We start from the raw sequence: 22,661 nt of genomic DNA on the forward strand, positions 1-22,661 counted from the left end.
CCGGGAGGCTCCGAGCAGCAGTCATGGCGGCTTCTGGCCCGCTCCCGGGGACGCTGGACCTGTCCGCGTTGTGCGCCAAGCTGCAGGGGCTGGTGCGCTTCCTGAGAGAGGCCCTGCCTATTTCCAACGCACACACGGTGGATTTCTACACGGAGTCCGTGTGGAAGCAACAGGTCGACTTGCCCCCGGACGCCGTGCTGGCGGTGCTGAGGAAGGCGGCAGCCGAGGCGCAGCCCTCGGAAGCGCGCCCCCTGCTGGAAGGCGAGAGGGGAACAGGTGAATGGTCGGTGAATGGGCGGGGCGAGCAGGGAGGCGGCGAGGAGGTCCCGCCCCCCGATGCCTGTTCTCCAGTGGAATCGGGGCACAGGGCGGGGTGAGGGGCGGGGCCAGAAGAGTGGGCGGGGCAAACGGGCGGGGCGGGGCTAGATGCACAGGACCCCGCGGGGCAAAGCCTCGGGGCTTGAGAGCGAGGGGATTAAACTCTAGCGTGGATGGGCTTTCGGTGCTCGTTTTTTTCCCTGATACAAAGAAGTCAGAAACAAGTTAGGGGTTTGCCGTTGTGTAACACTTCTATAATTTTTTTTTCCCTGTTGGGAAACAAGGACAGTGCTTTCACAAGTGCTCATAGCGTTCCCATGGGAATAGATGATCCATCAACGCATCACTGTAAAAGTAATTCAGAGGATGCTAAAGAGCCAGGAAGATCATGGAGACAGTTTCGTGAGCGAGGGATTGCAATGAGGAGGTCGCCCTCACTTGGGTGATGTGAGGATTTTAGAAGGCAACCAGCGTGCTGTGTAGGAAGGGATGTAGGAAGGGATTTGTGGTCCTGACGTAGTCACTGCTTTATTTGGAAACGGTTTTCAGGGATTTCTTGCTTGCAAAGCGCTTAAATTCTATCAGGGGCATTGCGTTTGGGAACCAGGATGTGGCGACGCTAACAGACTCCTGGGGACTTGCTCTTTGCTACTTCTTTCTACTTTTCTGCTCCCTCACCTTAGCAGCTTTGTCTGTGATAGTGAATTTTCTTAGTCTCTGAATGCAAAACATCACTAGAGGGACCTCGCATGATAGGAAATGGTAAATATTAGTGTCCTTGTGTTTACTTTATTAGCCCTTCAGTCTGATCAGTGTTTTCTCGCAAATTCCAAATTTTTCTTACACCAGTTTTGCAAGATGACTTCTGTTCTCCCTCTTAGTGAAGCTGAAACTTGCTGTGAATTGGGCCTTGTTTGTAGTAGAGATTCAGACTTGACCCTCTGACTAGAGTGAGAGGTCTTCACCACTATTATAAAAGTCTACTCTGAATTATCTGGGAAAACCAGTATTTCCCCCTCTACACCTGGTGCTCAGGGACAGCATAGTGTTATGCCGTGTTTGCATGCAAGAGGCCTTTTTGATCCTTCTCATAACAATGTCTGTGTGATACCACAGAGACTGGCACATAAACAAATGAACCAGAACAACCAGTGCTGGCGCAGATGAGGGGAGAAAGGTACCCTGTTTCATTGCTGGTGGGAATGCTGACTGGTCCAGCCTTTTGGAAAATAATATGGACATCCCTCAAAAAACTAGAAATTGAGCTCCTATTCAACCAAGCAATATCACTTCAGGAATTTTACCCTGGGGGACCTAAAACACAGGAGAAAAATCTACACCTTTATGTTAATTGCAGCACTATTCACAGTAGCAAAAATCTAGAAACAACCTGAGTGCCCAAGAACAGACGTGTGGATAAAGAAACTCTGGTACATCTGCACAACGGAATACTACACAGCTGTTAGGAAAAATGAGGTCATAAAATTTGCCTATAAATGGATAGACTTGGAGAGTATCATGCTGAGTGAAATGAGTCAGAAGGAGAGGGGCAGATATAGAATGGCTGCATTCATTTGTGGGATATTAAAAAAGAAACAACCAAGATAAACAGTATGAAACTAATATCCAAGACCAGGAAAAACTGGTCAATAGTGGGTAAATGTTACAAGATGGACGGTAGTTAAGATAGAGGAGGATCCATTCTGATAATGCTAGTTGGAAATGATTACTCTGTATAAGAACTGAGTGTTGAAAGTAGGTAAAGGGATATACATGATAACCTTTCAGCATCTTTATCAGAAACCATAATGCCTAAAATGAGAGAGAGAAAGAGAAATAGAAGAGGGGTGCCTGCCATAGAGTCAGGTGAGGGTGGGAGGTGGCTTGAAGGGGTGGGAGGGAAACTGGGGACGCTGGTGGTGGGAAATTACACTGATGGAAGGATGGGTGTTGGAACATTGTATGACTGAAATGCAATCATGAACAATTTCATGATGCTCTATCTCACGGTGATTCAATAAAATAAAATACCTGCGTGAGAGCCAGGGGAGAGCTCAAAGGGCTAATGTATTTATTACACTAATATATTCCTTATTTTATTTAAATTATACTATTTCCCTTCTGAGATGTATGCGTTGTTTTTGTGCACTGCTGTATCCATTGTGCCTGGTCTGCGTAGGTGATTAATAAATATTTGGCAAGCAGATAAATGAATGGCATCACTTATTCTTTTTTGCATAGGGATTATGCAAAAGGATTTGCATGTGGATTTTGGGAAAACCTTATTGCAGATTTTGTATTTATCGAATGTTAGTGGGATAGAGACCAAAAATTACTGACCCGTGAACTTTCTGACCCCGCAAACATTTTTAGATCATTATTGTTGAAATAACATTAGCTCATATAGCTGTATATGTTTGGGGGACACAACCTCATGCCTCATCAAGGTTTGCTCCCACTCTAGAGTCACCACCAAGCGTTCTTCACCACAGCGGATCGTAGCCCCTTCCTGCCCTGAATGATACCCTCCCTCCAGTTCTTCCAGTTGAGTCCAAGGGCTTGTTTCCTTTTGGTTTTGTCTGTTTTGCACTTTTCTTCTCTGTATCCCAGAAGAGGGATACAGTTTTGTTTTGTTTTCTTTTTCTTTCTGACGTAGGTTTCCAGAATGGTTTCCCAAATGAAGTTCTTCTGGGTGTTTTGTCAGATGATGTCTTGTCTGTGTGAGAAGTGAGGAGAGTGGGAGGTAGTAGCAGGAGAAAGGGAGGGGGCGGAGAATACCAGATTCAGTGGAAACTTCTGGCTTCTCCAGAAGGGAGAGAGCGGAGGATACATATCCCAAGTTCAGAGGTATGCAGCAACCCCAGAGTGGTTATGTGCACTGCTTGACTTTGAAAAGTTGGCGTTATAGGGTTTTTCCCAAACTAACCCAGCTCGTAGATAAAAATGTATTGTAGGATTTTGTCACACTGAAGAGCCTGGCAAGCTCTCTGTGGCGTTTTCGATATGCCAAGTACAGTCACAATAACAGGTCTCATTCCCCTGACCCTGAAAGAGCCTCCAATTGTTGGGAAAGATGAGTAAGGAGAGGCTGCTAAAATCTCACGGCTGGGATAAATGGAGATGTTACTGGTGCTCACTCAAGCAAATTGATAAACAATGGGAGAACAGTGATACAGTGATACAGGATTTTGTCTCAAAAGAGCTCTGAACTTTTGGTGGTCTCTTATATTTTGATTATAGCCCTTTGTTCCTGCTCAAGCAGCCCTCCTCCAAAGGGCAGTGTCTGGGATAGGATCCAGCTTTCTCTGGATTGTTCCTGCGGCTGAAGTGCAGACTTTGTTTCTGCAGCTCAGAGTGCCCAGTCTTCTTGCTTTTAGGATTTATGGCAGAGTAATTTCTTTAATCCACTTCTTGATTCTTATTGTCTCCTAAGAGCTCATTTCCAAGGCCCCACCCTATTCTAGTCCCTGATTCACTTCTGATTTATTTACTTAGCATGATAGCCAGTTGAAGCTAAAGACAAGATTCGATCTTTTCTTATAACTGAGTAGTATTCCACTGTACATATATACCTCATCTTCGTTATCCACTCACGTTCTGTTGGGTGATTTGGTTGTTTTTAGATCTTCGGTGTTACAAATAGTGTTCAATGAGCACAGGTTAATACATGCTGTTTTAAATCAGTGTTTTTAAATTCTTTGGATAGATACCTAAGAAGGAGCGGAATTGCTGGGTCATGTGGTAGCTGTGTTTCTGATAAATCTCCATACTGTTGTCCATACTCTTCTTCTGTACTTCATCCTGTCCTGCTTCTTGTGGGGGTGCCCCATTTACCTTCTCTCCTACTAAAAGTGTGTGAGGGGTCCAGTCTCTCCACTAACACTAGTTGACCCTGTTCTGTTTTATATAGAAACAGAAATTTTGTAATTTTCTACAAAAATCACAGTTGTAAAGATGATCAGCTCCCCCCGTACTAAGATGAATTTTTATAACTTTTTCTTGTAAGGCATATTAATTCTTGTTTCTGTAACAAGTATATAAAGATTGACTTTTTCTCCTACTTCTGTGTGAGGTTTATTATTTGTGTTAGAGAAATGTATTATAATCATCACAGATTTGTTTTGTTTGCTACTATTACTATGTGATTTCCAGTTATATTTTCAGATTTCTGAATCAGGTAATTTAATATTCCAGTGGTACCACTGAAATAGTGCTGTGACCATAAACATTTACTGAAGCTCTATTATATGCCAGCACTTGTCTAGGAACTAGGGAAGCATCATAAAATATTCTTAATTTTATCTTGTCTGTATTCTAGAGGTTATATCACTGTATCACTGTCATCCTGTTGTTCATCGATTTGCTCCAGCGGGCACCAGTAATATCTCCATTTGTCCCAGCTGTGAGATTTTAGCAGCCTCTCCTTACTCATCTTTCCCAATGATTGGAGGCTCTTAAGGGTCAAGAGAATGAGACCTGGTATAGTTACTGTATTTGGCATATTGAATATGCCATGGGGAGCTTGCCAGGCTCTTCCGTGTGGGCAGAATCCTCTCGGTAGCTTGCCAGGCTCTCCGAGAGGGACTGAGAATGTATATCAGAGAATATAAGCAAGTATGTTAAAATCAAACACATGTATGCTGCTTTAGGCACATCAGTGGGCTAGACTATAAGAGGTCTTCCAGGAGCTTTGTGTTTTTGTAGTCTCTGGATCTTGGCCATTGATGGGATTACATGGCACTAGGGATAGTTTCTGGGTGTGACTGCCAAGCTCCTCCGAGTGTGTGGAGAGTGCCTTGACCATGGCTGTGGCTGGGTTCCGGAGGTTTTCAGCTGCCAGGGCTCTGCTTTGAGAATACATAAATACATACATATGCATGTTTGTATACGCATATATACATGTATGTGTATATATAGTATTACTATTTTTTTTTAAAGACTCAGGAAAATTTAAAGAGGGAGGAGAGTAAGATATGGGAGGGGTCTGGAGGAGAGTATGTTTACAATGTTAAATAGATGGTCCTTGCAAGCTTTCATGGTGGTGTTTCTGGTGGAATACTGTAAATCAGGAGAAAAAACAAATCACAAGGGAGAGCATTTTAGGAGTGAGGGAGTGTGCGGCGTGAGTTTCAGAGAAGCCAGGGCATGCAGGACTCGAGCTTTTGGTGGCCGAGAATCTTCCCCCTAGCCGGCCCGCAGCGACAGACAAACGGATGAAGGACGGGGAACAGAGAAGCAGAGCCCCGGGCTGGTTGGTAGTCAGTTTATTTCTCTCTCCTCCCCGATGTAGTTCATCTCTCCCTTATAGCATAGTTATATAGAAATCATGAAGGGTGGGGTACACATAGGGGGGGTTGAATATTGTCATAACAACAAGCATATGTAAAGCCCCTCCTGCAGGGGAAGTTCTAGGAGATTAACTCAAGGACAAAATCTCACCCAAGGGTTCAGCACTCCACATTACTAGAAGATCCGTGGAAAGGTGGGATTCCATCAGGGTGCATTGCTTTCTCCTTTCCTCCTTTCCTCAGCTAGTAGCACTGTCACACTGTCATCCCGTTGTTTTGCATGCCCGAGGCCTGCTCTCCATCCCCAGAACCAAATCATCCCCAACACCTCCCTCAGTGACCCTTGAGCACTCCCAGGTGAGACCGCAATGCCCCAAAGAATAGCACCTAGTCATAACACTTAGCCTGTTCATTTATCTGCCCAATGTTTATTAAACACCTTCTGCCTGCTAGGTCCTATTAAAGATTTGAACACTATCAAGTCTGTACCTATACAAACTAAATATTTTAGTGAGGAAGACACAATAAGCAATATATAGTGTGTAGTTTATAGGATATAGTATATACATATACAATAGCAGGTTGCAGTTATAACAAAAGGAGGAAGGGAAGGAAGAGTGGAAACATTTGTGTGGTCAAGAGAGATGCATTTAGTGAGGGTGATGAGGGAAGTCTTCTCTAAGAAAAAAAACTGAACAGTCTTGAAAGTGATGGAGAGAGTCTGAAGGCCAGTGTCTGGGGACAGAGGATTTCAGGCTGAGTTGAGAACAGGTGCCAAGCTGGGGCTTGCGGGGCATGTTGGAAGTACAGCAGTGAGAGATGCTAAGAGTTTGATGACATAGCCCAGGGGGGTTCTTGCGGGCAATCCCGAGAGCTCGGTGTTTACACTGAGTGAAATGGAAAGCTGTCTGAGATGGGGTGTGCCCGGCGATTGATTGCTGTTTCCGGGCATGACTGGCTTCTGAGTAGAGAAGGGCTGTCTAATTGTGGTTGTCACTGGTGAGGTCAGTAGTAGAATGACTGAACAGAAGGTTGTTAAAATAGTCCCGGGAGACTTCAAGTTCTGGCAGCTGAGAATGGATGGGCAGCTCCCCAAGCCCATCATAATTGATAAACATTGCTCAGGTTATTACATAGACTGGTAGAAGATTCTGGAAGGTTATCAAAGGAAGCAGAAACCTGAGGAGAATTTACTGTTGATCCAGTAAGAACTGGGAAATCGATGACTTCTGGCTGGGATTGATTTTGCCAACTTAGGGTGGGACAAAGACACAGTTCATAGATGCAAACAGCTGGAAATTGTAAGGGGTGCATTTTGGAAGCGGGGTGCTAAGATAGAACATTTGATTATAAATTCTATTTAAATCTTTGGATGTCATCTGAAGCACAGTACCTGGGAGACCCAGAGTAGTAGCAAAAAGGCTGGTAAGACTAGAGGAACGGAGAACCTTCGAATGACAGAACTTCTGGTGAGATTTGCATATTTGCTGCCCCCGTTAGTCTGTGCCCAAAGTGCACAGCGTGGGTGGCAAACATTAGAAGCTTCATCAAAAGCATGTGGCTGTGGGCAGACTTCAGGACTGGCAGAAAATAAGACTTGGGAGCTTTGGAAACAGGGTAACCACAGAGAGCGTGAATCCCTCAGCCTAATTAGAAAGTCTCTGCAAATCTTAGTGCTAAAGTACACAGGTTTGGGGATACTTTCAAGGACAGGCAACTAAGCAGAGATGTGCTCCTCTCTGCCCCCCACTAAAAGGAGAAGGGAGATGGCGCTCAGGTGACAGGTAGATGCGTTTAGCAGAGCAACAGCAACATTTTTAGAAAACTACAGCAAATTTACTATAAGAAATAGTGTCATATTCTCAGCTTTAGACCGATTCTAATATTGGGTTTAAGTAGCCATGTTCAAAGAATTAAAGGGAAAATGTGACGCAGCAGGAGAAATTAAATCAGTAGAAAATTATCCAGATTGGATTCAGATGTTATGTGGCAATTATAAATGCATTCAAAGAACTAAAAGAAAATATAGTCTACGGATTAAAGAACAATTACTGCTAATGAATAATTAATTATCCTTTTAACTGCAAAAGCGCATACTCATTGACACACAATTACATATCTATTACTGTATAACAAGTGGCTTTAATTAACATAGACACAAAGTTTCTGTGGCCAACTCTACAGGAGCAGCTTCTTTGGATGGGTCTGCTTTGGGATTTCATGACTTCATGTGAAGATTCTGGTGGGGAATGCTGTTTGAAGGTTTTATTTTGGGCAATGATTTGCTTCCATGACCCTGCATGAGGCATTTGTCTCATGCAGGGGCTGTAGCCTGGCAGCCTAAAACCTCAGTTTCTCTCCAGGGGTCTGTTCCATGGAAGCATATGTATTTGTACAATATTCTTGCTTTTCTCTGTGCTCAGGGCCATAGACTTTGTTTGGTTTGGGCAGACTGAATCTTTGCTTATTCAGAAGGGAAGACTGTTCCCTGTTTGCTAGTGTCAGGCTGGCCATGAGCCGTACATGATTGTGACAGAGATGAGCTGACTTAGTCAGTGCCATAGGAATGAATGAAAGAAAAACCTTAATGAACAAAATGAATGAAATGAAGGCTAGATGCATAAAGTATGTTCCTGAAAATTTTCTTTGAAATAGGCTGATGAACTAGATTATAATCTGTATAATCTACGTTACATTTTTTACCTTTGTTTATGATTAACAGCTAATAAGAGATTGTGTAACTTTTTTGAGGAGACAGAAATCCAAAGCAATTTCTCCCTATGTGAAAATGTAGCACTTCATTCACTACATTGCTTATGCATGACTTTGTGCTCATGGGTCACTCCTGATGGCCTCAGGGGTCCTATGGAGTGCTGGGGATTGAGGACAGGTCAGCCACATGCAAAGTAAGAGCCTTGCCTACTGTACTATATATCCAACCCATGATTGTATCTTCTAAGAAGCAATTCTTGTTTCCAGATTCTATTATAAGGTTGCTTCTCCATGCACACTGATCTCTAGTCATCTTCCAGAGTGTCACTCTGATCTTGTCATTCCTCTGCTCACAAGCCATCTGTCGGTCTTTTCCTCTGAAATGCCATCTGGTCTTACCTGTTATCTTTCTGTAGCTAGAACCTCAGCTATTTATGTAAGCAAATAGGAGACAGTATGGGGAGAAAGTGTTTTTTGATTATCACGTAAGGTTTTGAATGTGACATTTTGTGCTATCTAATTTAACTCAGCTTTTTTTTTTTTTTTTGCTTTTTGGGTCACACCCAGCAATGCTCAGGGGTTACTCCTGGCTTTGCACTCAGGAATTACTCCTGGCGGTGCTTGGGGGACCATATGGGATGCCGGGGATCGAACCCGGGTCGGCCGCGTGCAAGGCAAACGCCCTACCCGCTGTGCTATCGCTCCGGCCCCCATTAACTCAGCTTTTGAACCTGTTTTCCCATTTCACAATTGGGAATCACAAAATAAAAACCTAGCACAATAGATGAATAAGCCATTAGTGAATATTGGCCATGCTCTCCATCTTAGACGGAGCTAGGATGAAAAAATTATCCCATTCCAGATGGACATCATAAACACAGAGCCCTCTGAGGCTGGTGTCGAAGCCCAGAGTCAAAAGTCCCTTTTCTCTGCACTGCTGACTTGGATTAGTTGTGTGTCTTGCACAAGACAGTGAGCTATAGAGTTTAGTGTTTTCATCTGCGATGCCATTGCCTGGTTAGTGTGTTCCTCTATAACTGAGATGAAAAAATAGCCACCCCATGTCTCACATGGCTTGTAAACATGTCTTTCGGAACCCAGTTGTTTACCTTTCATTAGACAACATTTAAAAAGTGACAGATTTAATACCCCCCCCCCACACACACACACACCTGGAATTGTGGCTGCTCTGGAAGAAGGTAAGAATATCTGGCTATTTTTGTGCATGATCTTTGTGTGACGGGTAGTTTGCTTCATGAGGGCATCTCGTCTTCTTGGCAGTGTCACAGATGGAAATAATTTGCCTTGTTGCCCGCCAATCTGCCACCCAAGTGCTAGAGAGTCTCAGACTCTTGGTTTAGGGACGTCAGTCATTTTTCTTAAGAAATGGATTTAGGGAGAGTATTCACATTCTCAAATGACACTGAGACCTGGAATTTGTAATCACTAGTGAGCAGTAACAGTGGATCGTTTGCCAGTGCTCAACCCCTGTGGAAGTACAGTGGTTTGAGTTTTTGCTCCCAGCCCTGGTGTTAAATTCACAATCTTACTGGGCCTACCTCAATCATGAGATGAGAAAGCCTATGATCAGTCATTTTGGGTCAGCCAATTTAATAAACAGTTGAATTCCCTGTCTGAGCTGACTCCATATGGACTCTATTATGAAAATAATGGAAATAATTTGATGCTAATTATCAGTTTTTAAGATATGGTCTTCACCCAATCTTGAAGGAAGTATGAGGGAATGTGTATAATTTCAAAAATGACAAATGAAGTGGAAGCTGTGATGTCTATGATGAGAACAAGATTGATTTCGAAGGACTTACTAGACTGGAATAGTCTCATTTAAAAACTATTTTCTCCAGTTAGCAACCTTTTTAAAAGTTTACAGTCTGCAATTTGTTGTGTTTTGCTAACAGAATCATAATTTTTAAAATTATTATCATTTTTTTAAAAATAGGGGACTGCCTTGGGTACATGTCTTGGGTACATAGCTTGGGTACCATGACATGTTAAAAATAGTACATGCCTTGGGTAGGGCACATGCCTTGCAAACAGGTGACCTGGGTTTGATCCCCAGCATCCCATGTGGTTCCCCAAACCCGCCAGGAGAGATCCCTGGAGCAGAGCCAGGAACAAGCCCTGAGCACTGCCAGCTGTGGCTCAAGAAAAAAAAAAAAGGAAAACCAAATTAAAAAAACATTTACAAATTCTTACTTATTCTTAACTGCTTTTAAATTAGTTTTTCCCAAAGTGCTTGATACGGGCCTTGGGGAACACTGGAACTACCCATAGGAGTAGTAGAAATATCGGGAGGTACTTTCTATTTGTTCCTTTCAAGAAGGTCGACTTCTGGGGTGGGGATTGGGGAGGAGGAGGCATTTTTTGTTTGTTTGTTTTTTTGTTTGTTTGTTTGCTTCAATTTGAAAAGGCAGTAGACCAAATTAAATTTGGACTTTCTTTTTCATTTATGTTTTTTGTTTGTTTGGGGGCCAGGCCCGAGCCAGGTCTTACTCCTGGCTCTGTGCTCAGGAATCATTCCTGGTAGGGCTTGGGGGAACCTTAGGTGGAGCCTGAGATCAGACCCGGGTCAGCCACATTCGAGACAAGCAGTCTACTTGCTGCATTATGTTGCCAGGCCCTGGGCACCTCTGGCTTAAATGGAGTTCAAAGTTTCAGAATTTCTAGTCACCTATCTTTTGGTTTGGTTGTTCTCTGAAAACTGTTTCTTTTAAAAGGAAATAAAAACATTGTAGTAGGCAAACATGAAACAACATCAAATCTTTAAAGCATAGCCAAAATTGCTTACCATATTTTATATCAAATTTAATTAAAAATATTACTAGCGTTAGATTCTTTTTTCTCCTGTGTTTAAAGCTAGTGCAGGGATCATTCTTTGTGCTAACCACTGGATGTCCTGAGTAAGGATTGTTTTCAACGTCCCTCAAGTGGAGTAAGTACCTTGTGCCGGCTTCAGAGTGTGCCTCAGTTGCAGTCTTCTTTCTGCAGATCTCGTAAGCAACTTTCCAGCCCAAGCTTCCTGTCTTCCCTCGGAGTCTGCCTTTACAAACTGTCTGTGGTGATCTTGTTTTAAGTTCTTTAGTGTCCTGTGTGATGTCTAGTTCTGGCCACATAGTTCAACAAGTTTTGACAGTGAGGACACTCATATGCAGAGTAAATCTCACAGTTTGAGGGTTGCTTACTCTATTCTAGACAGCAGCATTGGGGTGCTGCCATTGCTGAGCTTGAGGGTGGTGATCTGTGTTTATACAGGATCTCTCACATTCTAGATCATGTTTCAACTTTCTCTTAAATGTATGAAAAAAGGATGGCTTGTCAGGATAGACAGACTGTGGTTAAATTCCCCTATTTTTTAGATCGATTTATTTGGGATTTATATTTTTGCCCAGGAGCTATTCTTGGGACCTGGGAGTCACTCATCTGAGTGCTCTGTGTGGTACCAGAAATCAAAGCTGGACCTCTCACTTGTGTGCAGACATTTGAGCCATCTCCCCACCCCTTGGTTTCATTTTTATTTTCATTTTATGAAAAAAGTTAACACAGAAATGACATTGAAATGATTATTGTGCTTTTTGCATTCAGTGTAATATCAATATTGGTATAGTAAGGACATGCATGCCAATTCTTTGCTAATTATATCTTGTCCTCTCTAAAATTTAGTTTGCATGTGGAAACACTATTTTTTTTTCATGTGCAACCATAAACTATGGTAAAGTAGCCTGGGCAAAAAGTTTCCACCATCTAACCAGTTCATATAAATTAATTTATTTTAAAAAGCAACTTTATTTTCAGTTTTATTCCTTACATAGATTATATGAATATATCCTTGAATGGGTGTACATAGAGGTTCATAAAAGTTAGCAGTTTTAAAAGTTCATAAAAGTATCTAGTTTTAATTTTTATGGCAAAAGGCATTTTAACTTTTGGTTGAACTCTACTAAGCACACATGAAAAATTAAAATTTAAAGCCAAGAGTTGTGGAAACCAAAGCCTTAAAATATATGGTGAAGTTTTCATTGAATATAAGTAAATTTCTGTTGAAACATTGTGCTTATGGGAATTTTATTGTTATAAGGAAAAATCACCCATGATGATATTACGTAGCCTTTGTGAGAATTAATATAACCTTACCATAGTAGTTGATAATCTGGGGAGGGGTGTTTGCATATGAAGGACATAATTAGGATTGATGGGATGTTGGATGATGGACTAAAGACACTTTTGAGGTCCGGTAAAAGCTTTTAACTTCAGCACTGGGTAAGTGATGATGCTTTTGAAAACAGGAAATAGACAAAAGGTAAGGTTTGGGGAGCTTGAGATATTCCTTTCAGCCTTGAATCTTTTGAAGTACAGACATTTGTAGGATATTCATGTAGAATGAAAAAAAAAATTCTTTGTTCTTGTGAAAATTGTTATCAAGAGGGCACTATTTTTCCTTAAAATTCTGGTCATGGGACAATTCCAGATTGTATTAGAACATCAGCAGTGGTTTTTGTCCTCATGACAGAGTTAACATTCAAACTTAACTTTAGTTTGACCTCCTTTCCTAATGTCATTTAACCTCACATGGCATTCTAAAGCAGTGACTCTCAAAGGCAGGTATAAGAACTCGAGGGTCACTTTACTTGTTTCTCACCCTGTGATCATAATAAACATTCAGGCTGAGATGAGATTTTATGTTCCTCTGACAGGCTCAACAATGCTGTTGAAGTCCTCCTAGTGGCCTTGGTGATCACTGCAACCACAAACAGAATCTTAGCAGAATTTATTTCTCCCTGTGTAGCTGGTGATGCTACAATAGTAAGTGTATTGAGGAATTGCTTTCATTCATCAGTCCATCCATCCCTCCATCCATCTAGCCATCCATCCATCCATCCCTCCATTCACATTGAGTGTATTTTATAAGTAAGGTATCATTTATCACTGTAGAACTGGCCATAAAGTAGTGCATTTCCTTTGTTTCTAGAAATAGCTGCAGACTTGTGTCATTTTATTGTGCCTCATGTCATGCATTTTGAAAGTTTGTGTGGGTCCTGCATGGAGCAGTTATCAACACCATTTTCCCAACAGCATGTGCTCACTTGGTGTCTTTGTGTTTGTATTTTGGTAATCTGTTCAGTGTTTCAAAATGTGAATGCTGTTATTATTTTGTTATGATAATCTGTGATTCGTGATCTTTGATGTTGCTATTGTTATTGTCCAGGAGGGTACTGTAGAGACAATGAACTTGACAAATAAATAAATGTGTGTACTCTGCCTGCTCCCCTAACCGGCTCTTTCATTCACAGCCCCTGTCAGGCCACCTGATTTCCTAAGACATAATATTAAAATTAGGCCATTCGGTTACCCTCCAGTGCTGTCTGAATATTCAAGTGGAAGAAGTTTATATCTGTCAGTTTTAATTAAAAGCTAGAAATGATTAAAACTTAGTGAATAAATCATGTGAAAGTCAAGACAGGGCAAAAACTAGATTAAAAGCTCACAAACAGCTACAAGTAGTGAGTGAAAAGGAAAAGTTCTAGAAGGAAATTAAAAAGGGCTTATTTTGTAAACACATGAATGATGAGAAAGTGAAACAACAGCCCCATTGCTTAAATGGATAAGGTTTTAGATAGGTTTAAACAGAAAATAAAAACAGCCACACCATTTCATTAAATCAAATGTAATTTAGAGCTAGACTTAAGTTCTCTTTAATTTTGTGAAATCTGGGAGAGTTGTGGAAACTTAAGAAGAAAAGTTGGTTGTTTATCATACTTAAGGGAGGAAATTGTCTGTCTCTGCAGTATAAAAGCATACAATGTGCCTGGAGTACTGATTTAAAGCTGCCACAAGTTCAAATTATCCGAAAATTTAGCTAAGATAATTGGTGAACTAGCAGCATATTTTCAAATGTATTTTTAATTAAATATGTATGTTTTAGAAATATTATTGAACACACACTATATATACATGATTATATATACATGTATGTCTCTGTGTGTGTTTACTTAAAAATAACCAGAAATTAGTCACATTCTTTAATTGTGAGCTTTACTGAACTGCTGCACAACGAACCCTCATCTTTGAGCCATGCCTGTACAACAAAATCTTACAAGACTTTTTCAGACTTATCAGTTGTTTATATGTAGAAACCACCTTTTTTAAAATATCTCTAAACTTTAAAAAATCACCTCTGGTAGAGAGGGAGGTATTGAGAAGAGTGAAGAAAGTTAAGGATTAAGAACGTAAACCAAGTTTGTATGATCTATCTTGAGATCCTTACATGTATTGATCTCTGCCAGAGGAATTCTTGCCAAGTCGGATTCTGACAGTCAGATCTGCCTAGAGTTTTTGTTAACTGCTCTCTTCCCAAATTTCATTTCATGTCTACTAAACTTTCGTGGCTTGCTAACCAAATAAGCATATGGAGAGCAGTGTCTTAAATACTGCTTTGGTTCATATGCCTTTCCACTTAGTGTCTGAGCAAACTTGGTGAACTTGCAGTCTCTCTAAGACTTTTACTCCTGAAAGTGAGAATAAGAAACACTATGCAATTGGTTTATGATACTTTGACTAAATGTAAATAATTTCCTAACATAATATATATGCAAGTAATATTAGCAATGTTGATGAGATACTGTGAATCTTAACAGTACTTCCTTAAAGTGCTAGAGCATAATTCAGTTTTGCAATTTTATTTATTCAATGTAAATATATATATTCTTTTATTGTTTGTGTTTGGTTTTAAAACATTATTGATATTTTTATTATCCACTCTGTTACGAATAACTTTTCTGTCTTTTCCTGTAAATTAAGCTCAGATTGAAAAAAAAAATGATAAAGATACCATGACCTCATATTTATGGAAAACCACTTCTCCCCTGAGTCTTTCTTTCCCACTATCCCTTGTGACCAATTAACTGATCGAGTATGAAATCTCTATGGAATAGTGATTTAGCTTGTACAAAAAGTAAATAAAGACAAGGCATGTAGTAGAGCAAAACAGTTACTTCCAGCAGAGGGAGATGTTGGCAAAATAATCACGTCACAAAATATACAGGTGCCGTGGACAGTAAATTAAAAGCAATTCCTGTGTGAAAAAAAACCTATGAATTAGCTAAATATAAGTTCAGTGACACAGTGGTTTCAGTGTTGCTAGATGCCAAGCCCAAATTCATTATCCAGTAAGGGGAAGTCCCAGGAGGTTTGTAGACCGGGTAACCATTGCCATCTGACTTACACTTTCACAGATGAACTACAAAATCTTTGGCACCTCTTCCCCTCTAAATAGCACAAAAATATAAAAGTAAAGGAAGTTGCAGGCTGAATCATTCAAAACAAAGAATTTATATTTGTATAATTAAAAATAGTTTTTCACAGAGTTCTTAGATGCTCTGACTAAAGGCCGTAACCCGAAACTGTATGAGATACTACCTTTTTAAAAAAAATATTGTCAAACATCTGTCTTTGAAATTTTGTTCTCCAAATTCCTGGAATTATTGGGAGGCCTATAATTAAAAGTTAATAGCATTCATTTCATGTTGAATTTTTCCAACATTTTCAGTAGAATAGTTAAGGTGATCTGAACTTTTACTTTTCCAACAGAAACATCACATATCTTTCTGTTGGCAACATTGTCCAATAACTGACTTGTGTAATAGTCCCTCTGCACCTTGAGATTTAATACTCTTATTCTATCACACTTTAAGAAATTGCTGCCCTGGCACTTAGGGATGTTGAGACTGCCCTTAAATCTGAGAGTCTCACTTAATTGTTGACTGAGTTTTCCCTTCTGTATCCTGCCTAAATATTTTGATGTAGAGTTTATTACTTTTGGCTCTATTTGTAGATTCAGTTTGTAAGATGTCCAAGTAACTTTGTGTAGTATACAAAATATATCTTAAATAAATTCACTATATACTTCTGTAGTTTAATTTTTCATTTAATTGATTCAGAAACGGATGTTACACATCTCTGCTGGTTTTATTCAAATTAATGATCCATATTACTTCAACTTAATATAAATTAGCTTTGGAATAATATAAATACACAGATTTTTTCTTTCTTTTTGGGTCACACCTGGCGATGCACAGGGGTTACTCCTGGATCATGTACTCAGGAATTACACTTGGCGGTGCTTGGGGACCATATGGGATTCTGGGAATATCAAACCTGGGTCTTGAACGTGCAAGGCAAATGCCCTACCCACTGTGCTATCGCTCCAGCCCCAGATTTTTTTTTAAATTGTTGTTCTTGTTTTATTTTTGGTCCACACCTGGTAGGGCTCAGTACTTACTTCTGGCTCAGGGGTCACTCCTGGTGGGTTTGGGGAACCAGTCACGGTGCCAGGCATCAAACCCTGGTCAGCTGCTTCCAAGGCAAGTACCCTATCCACGGCATTATCATTCTGACCCTAAGACACAGTTTTAATTTAGAATTCTGCTAATCTTCATCAGTTTGCTTGCTCACCATATTTGCCAGGGAGTCTTATTACTCTTTATGCTAATGTGGACTTCTGTAATTTCATAAGTAACAATAGCAGATCAGCAATATTAGAATAGACTTTATAGCATGTAATGATTTTTCTGGCAGAACCGGAGTTATTCCTTGGAATGCACTAGACTCTTGTAAATTGAACATTCATCTTACTCATTTCACCACTAGGTATGTTTTTATAAATTATTAAAAATTATTTTCAGTGAACAGACTTAATTGGAATGCTTAGCGTAACTGCTGTGTTCAAAGCATTTCTCCAAGCTATTACTGGCAAATGGGAAATGCCTTTATTTTAACCTTCATAAGTAAGCATTCATTTAGATGGCCGGAGAAAAATGAGGTTGAACAAATAGAGAGCAAAGCATCAGCATGCCAGCACATGTGCTTGAGAATTGTCCAACCGATGGTGCTGTCAGTCTAAAACTCAGTGACTAAAGGGAACAAAGTCTACTTTGACACGATTTGTATGGCCTTTGTAGTGACAGCAGTCCCAGTCACCCAGAGGTGCCAGCTGAGGGACATTTATCTCGACATGTGCTTCAACAGTTACAAATTTTGCAAGAAAGGAAATCTGGCAACTCTTGATATTATTCAAACTCTCCTGAAAAAATGGCATAGTTTCCCTTGGCGAGATGTACTGTACGAAGATAGTTAGTAGAGTGTTTAAGTGTCTCATAGAGAGGGACACCAGATATTTGCAAACAGTGCATCCGATTCCCATGTGCTTGTAAATGAATATTTGGAAGGTATCCGTGGTCTCTACATTAAACTTAGAGGTTGTCCTATTTAAAACTGACTGTGGGAAGAAAATGAACATTTTGATTTGATCCTAACCCAATAAGTTTTAAAAACTAATACTGCAAACAGAAAGTACACCCAGATACGCTGTTTTATATTACCTAAACTATGCAGGAACTGTATGACAGCAACTTTTTTTATCACTGGGATATTGACATTTCTTTGCATGTTGACACATGCAAGACGAGCAGTGTTCTGAAAATTGACCACCTATAACATCACAGTTGTAGAGTATCTTATAATTACTTTACATTTAGCAAGATTTTTTTACTCTTTTTCTGTCTTTTCGTTGTTAGAACAACATTTAAAAAAATTAGCCAAAATTTGAAGTTAAAAATATAATTGTATACTGTGTTACGAGAAAACCAGATGCTATAAGTAGTTTTAAATATTTTATACTAAAATATAATATGACTACTAGAGATATTGCTAAAATGTAACCAAAATGAAAATAATGCAATTTGCATAAGGAGCCAGTGGGTTTCACTTACTATTTTCTTAATCTTATAAAATTAGCCATTTTTAATATTGCTAATGTTTTTTTAAATCCCGATTATTTTAGATATTAAAGATTTCCCTAAAATATTTTGTGAAACTTCCCGGAAGCTGGTGAGTGTGGAAGCCTTTGCTATGACTGCGAAGTATTATTCTGTACAAAACTTGGGAATATGTACTCCTTTTGAGCAGTTATTAGTAACCCTTGGAGGAAATAAAAAACAGATAACTGGTATGTATGTCTGTGTATATGTACATGTATGTCTTAGGTATTTCAAAGCAATATATTATTCCTGTGTGTTAATCTTTCTAATGTGTTCTTACTTTGTTGCTGGATCTTGCTTACAGATACTACAATAGAATTTGTGTAATTTAATATTTAATTATAAAAATATCAATGTAATTTATTACTTGCTACATTTTGTTTCTTCAGTAGCAGTAGTTTCATTTTGATTTATTTTTGTTCAGGCGAACATGTGAAGCCCGATGAGTTTATGAATGTAAAAAAATCTCATGAAGTTCAAGCCATGTCTGAGCTGATCAATAGTCTTGCTGATTACTGTGGAATAAAGCAGGTAAGAGGAAGAGTATTTTGCTGTATTTTAAGTGTTAAATTATCGCCAGCTTTGATATCCCACAAATTTTATTTTCTTCTAATAGTCTATAATTCTTGCTTAATTGCAATATATAAGTACTCCTGCTAATTGTACCGCTTGATGAATTTTGTTAATGTATATACTCAACCAAAATAATCAAGGTATACGATATTTTCATCACCTCGTAAAGTCTCCTTTTATCTCTTTATGAGGGGTATGCTTAGACACATTGGCTGGAGCGTCCATTGATGCAAACATTTCATTTGTTTATTTATTTATTTAAATTTTCATCTTGGGACCATACCCAGTAGCGCTCAGGACTAATTCCTTGCTCTGTGCTCAGGAACCACTCCCTGTCAGGTTTGGGGGACCATTGGTGGTGCTGGGGGTTGAATCTTGCCTGCTGTACTGGTGATCCAAAGCATTTAAAAAAGCTATTTGGTATTTTGGAAACCTGAATAATTTAATATACCAATTCATCAGGCAACTTCTAAATGTATACTTTTACCTATAGAAACACTTGGACATAAGGCATTGGTAAATATATGCAAGTTGTGCCGGAGAGATCGTAGAGATGGTAAGGCATTTGCCTTGCATGTGGCCGACCTGGGTTTGATTTCTGGCATCCCATATAGTTCCCTAAGCACTGGCAGGAGTAATTTCTGAGCACAGAGCCAGAAATAACCCCTGAGCAACACTGGGTATGACCAAAAAATTAAAAAAGATATATGCAAGTATGTTCCAAGTAATAGAAAACAAATAACAAAACAAATGTTTACCCAAATGGTTTTGGATTATTCAACCGTGTTATGTTCACATATTGGACCATAAAACACCAATAAATCTTTGAAAATTTTGAGTCACATCTGACTATGCTCAGTGCTTGCTCCTGGCTCTGTGCTCAGGTATCTCTTGTCAGTGTTTGAGAGACTGTATGTAGTTCTGGGAATTGAATGTGGGTTAGTGCTAGGCAAGGAAAAATACCCTACCCACTGTACTATCTCTCCAGACCCTCTATGTATTTTTTACTGTAGGGTATATGAATATTATATATATCTATTATTATTTCTGATAACCCTATATATTGACACATTGCTAAGTTTAATAGTTTATTTCTTTCCAATATTTATTACATTTTCTTTCACTTGCTACATTGAAAGTGGTTGGTTTTTACTTACAGTTAAAAACTTTAAATAGAAATACATCCTTAGAGGCCTGGAGTGTTAGTATAGCAGGTAGTATTGCCTGACCTGGGTTCAATCCCTAGCACTGTATATAGTCTCTTGAGTCCACCAGGATCTCTGAGCACAGAACTGGGAATAAGCTCGGAATAGGTGTGGCCCTACAGCAAATAAACACCAACAAAAAATACATCATAGGTTGTATGTACATCTATTTGGTTAGTTTCTTCTTTTTCTTCTCCCATTTTGAGCCATGTTTAGTAGCTCTCCCAGCTCAGTGCTTGGGGGTTGGGGGGTCACCCCAGGCAGTGCTGGGGAGCCATGAAATAGCAGGGCTCAGACAAGGCCTCCTGCATCCATAGCTTGCATAGCATCACCGCAGACCACACAGTCTGATCTCTCTGGCCCTGGTTAGTTGCTTTTTAAAAAATACCAAAAGTGCTTTCTGCTGCTGTCTCACAAAAACCCTGAATTCATTCTATTTTCCTTATTGTAGGTAATTGATATAGGTTCTGGAAAAGGTTACCTGAGCTCTTTTTTGTCCCTGAAATATGGCTTAAAAGTTTATGGAATTGATTCCTCAAATACTAACACTCACGGAGCCGAGGAAAGAAACAGGAAATTGAAGAAGCACTGGAAGGTCCATCATACTTCATCACAATTAGATGTCAGTGGACTGGACTTGAAAATGGCAAAAGAAAGCAAAGCACATGCTGAAATTAAATACAGAGCAGATAATGAAAGAGAGTGTAACAGTTATCCTGCAAATCAAGAAAAGATGTTTACCTCCGACTTTCTGCCACAGATTTCAGGCTCAGTAATTTCCAATATCAGAAAAAAAAAGGAAAATCTACATGTTTATTCACATCAAGGGGGAAATTTGTGTTTTGAAAAAGCCTTTTCTCTTATAGACCTTTTGCCTGTAAATGCTATAGAACATACTTCTTTGTCCCAAATACCCAATAGAAAAATGTCTAAAGCACATAAAGAGAGAAGAAAGACTACATCAAAGTCAAATGAACCAAGTATATATTCACCTTTAACATCTTTTATCACTGCTGATTCAGAACTACATGATATTATTAATGATCTGGAGGTAATATATCTTTTGAATTCCCTAATTTGATTTATAAAAATGCTGTTCAGCGTAGAATTAAGTTTTATTGCTAGTTTATTTAACCTATGTGTTTTATTTAATTAAATGGCCAAGAAAATTAAATTATATTTAGACTTTTATTTTTGTGCTCACCTGTCAAATGCTGAAACCATAGCTTCCAGAATAGGATGTCATTCATTATTTCAAGCTTCTTTAATCAAACATAAAACCAGCACAAAACTGGTCAGCTAAATTCTCATTATGTAGTTTAAGGATTGTTAAAGTTCAGGAAATTAAGAAAACCCTTTTATTTTTAATTTGAATTTGAAGTAGTGCTGCACCTAGGGCCATACTATGTTTAATGTTAGCATTGGTAATTAAATATGTAATTTTCATGAATAAGAGTAGGTTCTGAATTCTCATAAAGAATTTGAACTTTTTCTAAACAAGTATTTAGTTATGTAATTGAATGAATAAATTTCAATCAAAGGTAACTATGTTAGAACAAAGTTAAAGAGGAACTTATAGAAAGTATATGGTCTTAAGTCACAGTCTTTTAAAAAATAGAATGGTCTTTGAAATTGTAGTACTCTATTTTTGTTAAATTCTCAGAAATTCCATAAAAAAGAATTGGATAAATAGAAGATACCAGAATTTTAATTCTTCGTCAGCTGGCAATATTTTGTCATTTTGGATGATAAATTTTTTTTTCTAGATATAGTTTGAGTATTACTAAGTAGGAGAAACTGTTATTCCTCATTAACTGTTTCTTCGATATATGAAATTAGTAATTAGGCTACATATTAGGTTTCCTTTAAGGTTAAAAAAAACTAATTAGTTTAACCAAAGATAAAAAAAATAAAATTTTTAATAATTGCTATTGTATTAAAAAAATGTTTCTCAGAAATGTTTCTTGTTGAAAGTATGTGTTAAATTATCTGGAAATTTAGCTAAAATAATTGGTGAACTAGCAGCATATTTTCAAATATATTTTTAATTAAGTACGTTTTAGAAATACTATTGAACACTTATACTATAACATGATTATATATATGTGTATGTCTCTCTAAGTACTGTGTGCTTAAAAATGTTTCTTGGATCTTGTACTGAGTAAAATAGCTTCATGACCAAAATTAGGGGCTGGGGAGATAGTATAGTGAGCAAGTCACTTGCCTTGCACACAGGCAGTTCAGTTCCCAGTATCACATAAGGTCTCCCAAATCCCTCAAGTGGTGATCACTGAGCACAGAGTCAGGACTGTGCCTTCAGCTCTGCCAGTAGGACCCCAAACAAACAAAAATGCCCTTCAAATAGAATGTAGGTAAAGCCAATAAGTATTCTTTCAAGTCAGATCTATAAACTGGTACTTTTTTTCTCTTAGAAAAGGTAAATTGGCTTTTAAAAAATTTTTTAGATTATATAACATTTTAGTAATGTGTATACTACTAATAAATGCATAATATAACATTTGGAATAAAAATACGTGTTTTGAAGATACTTTTAAAATATACTTAATTTAATATTAATATTAATGTTATAACTTAATATTCCTAAATTATAGCACAGTAATGATTATGATTATGATAAGAAAAGAAAGCATATACTAAATTTCATTCTGTGCTAGAAATTAAAATATGTCATATGCCAGTATTAACTTTCTTAAGTTTTTTAATTGCCCACT

General features: G+C 38.8%; 1 protein-coding gene across 2 annotated transcripts in view; it reads left to right on the top strand.

Annotated features, from left to right (window-relative positions):
• Window positions 1-2: 2 nt before the first annotated feature.
• Window positions 3-22,661, top strand: part of METTL25 (methyltransferase like 25) — a 103,606-nt gene continuing 80,947 nt past the window's right edge. The window contains exons 1-5 of one of the 2 annotated variants that reach the window (XM_055118559.1): window positions 146-276; window positions 13,031-13,139; window positions 18,175-18,339; window positions 18,576-18,682; window positions 20,381-20,980. In XM_055118559.1, the coding sequence (XP_054974534.1) occupies window positions 18,243-18,339; window positions 18,576-18,682; window positions 20,381-20,980 (804 nt within the window). In that variant the 5' untranslated portion in view covers window positions 146-276; window positions 13,031-13,139; window positions 18,175-18,242. Of the gene's footprint in view, window positions 277-13,030; window positions 13,140-18,174; window positions 18,340-18,575; window positions 18,683-20,380; window positions 20,981-22,661 lie in introns of both variants that reach the window. The other variant, XM_004602822.2, reaches the window with a different exon arrangement.

Source organism: Sorex araneus, chromosome 10, assembly GCF_027595985.1.
Source record: "Sorex araneus isolate mSorAra2 chromosome 10, mSorAra2.pri, whole genome shotgun sequence".
Classification (NCBI taxonomy): Eukaryota; Metazoa; Chordata; class Mammalia; order Eulipotyphla; family Soricidae; genus Sorex; species Sorex araneus.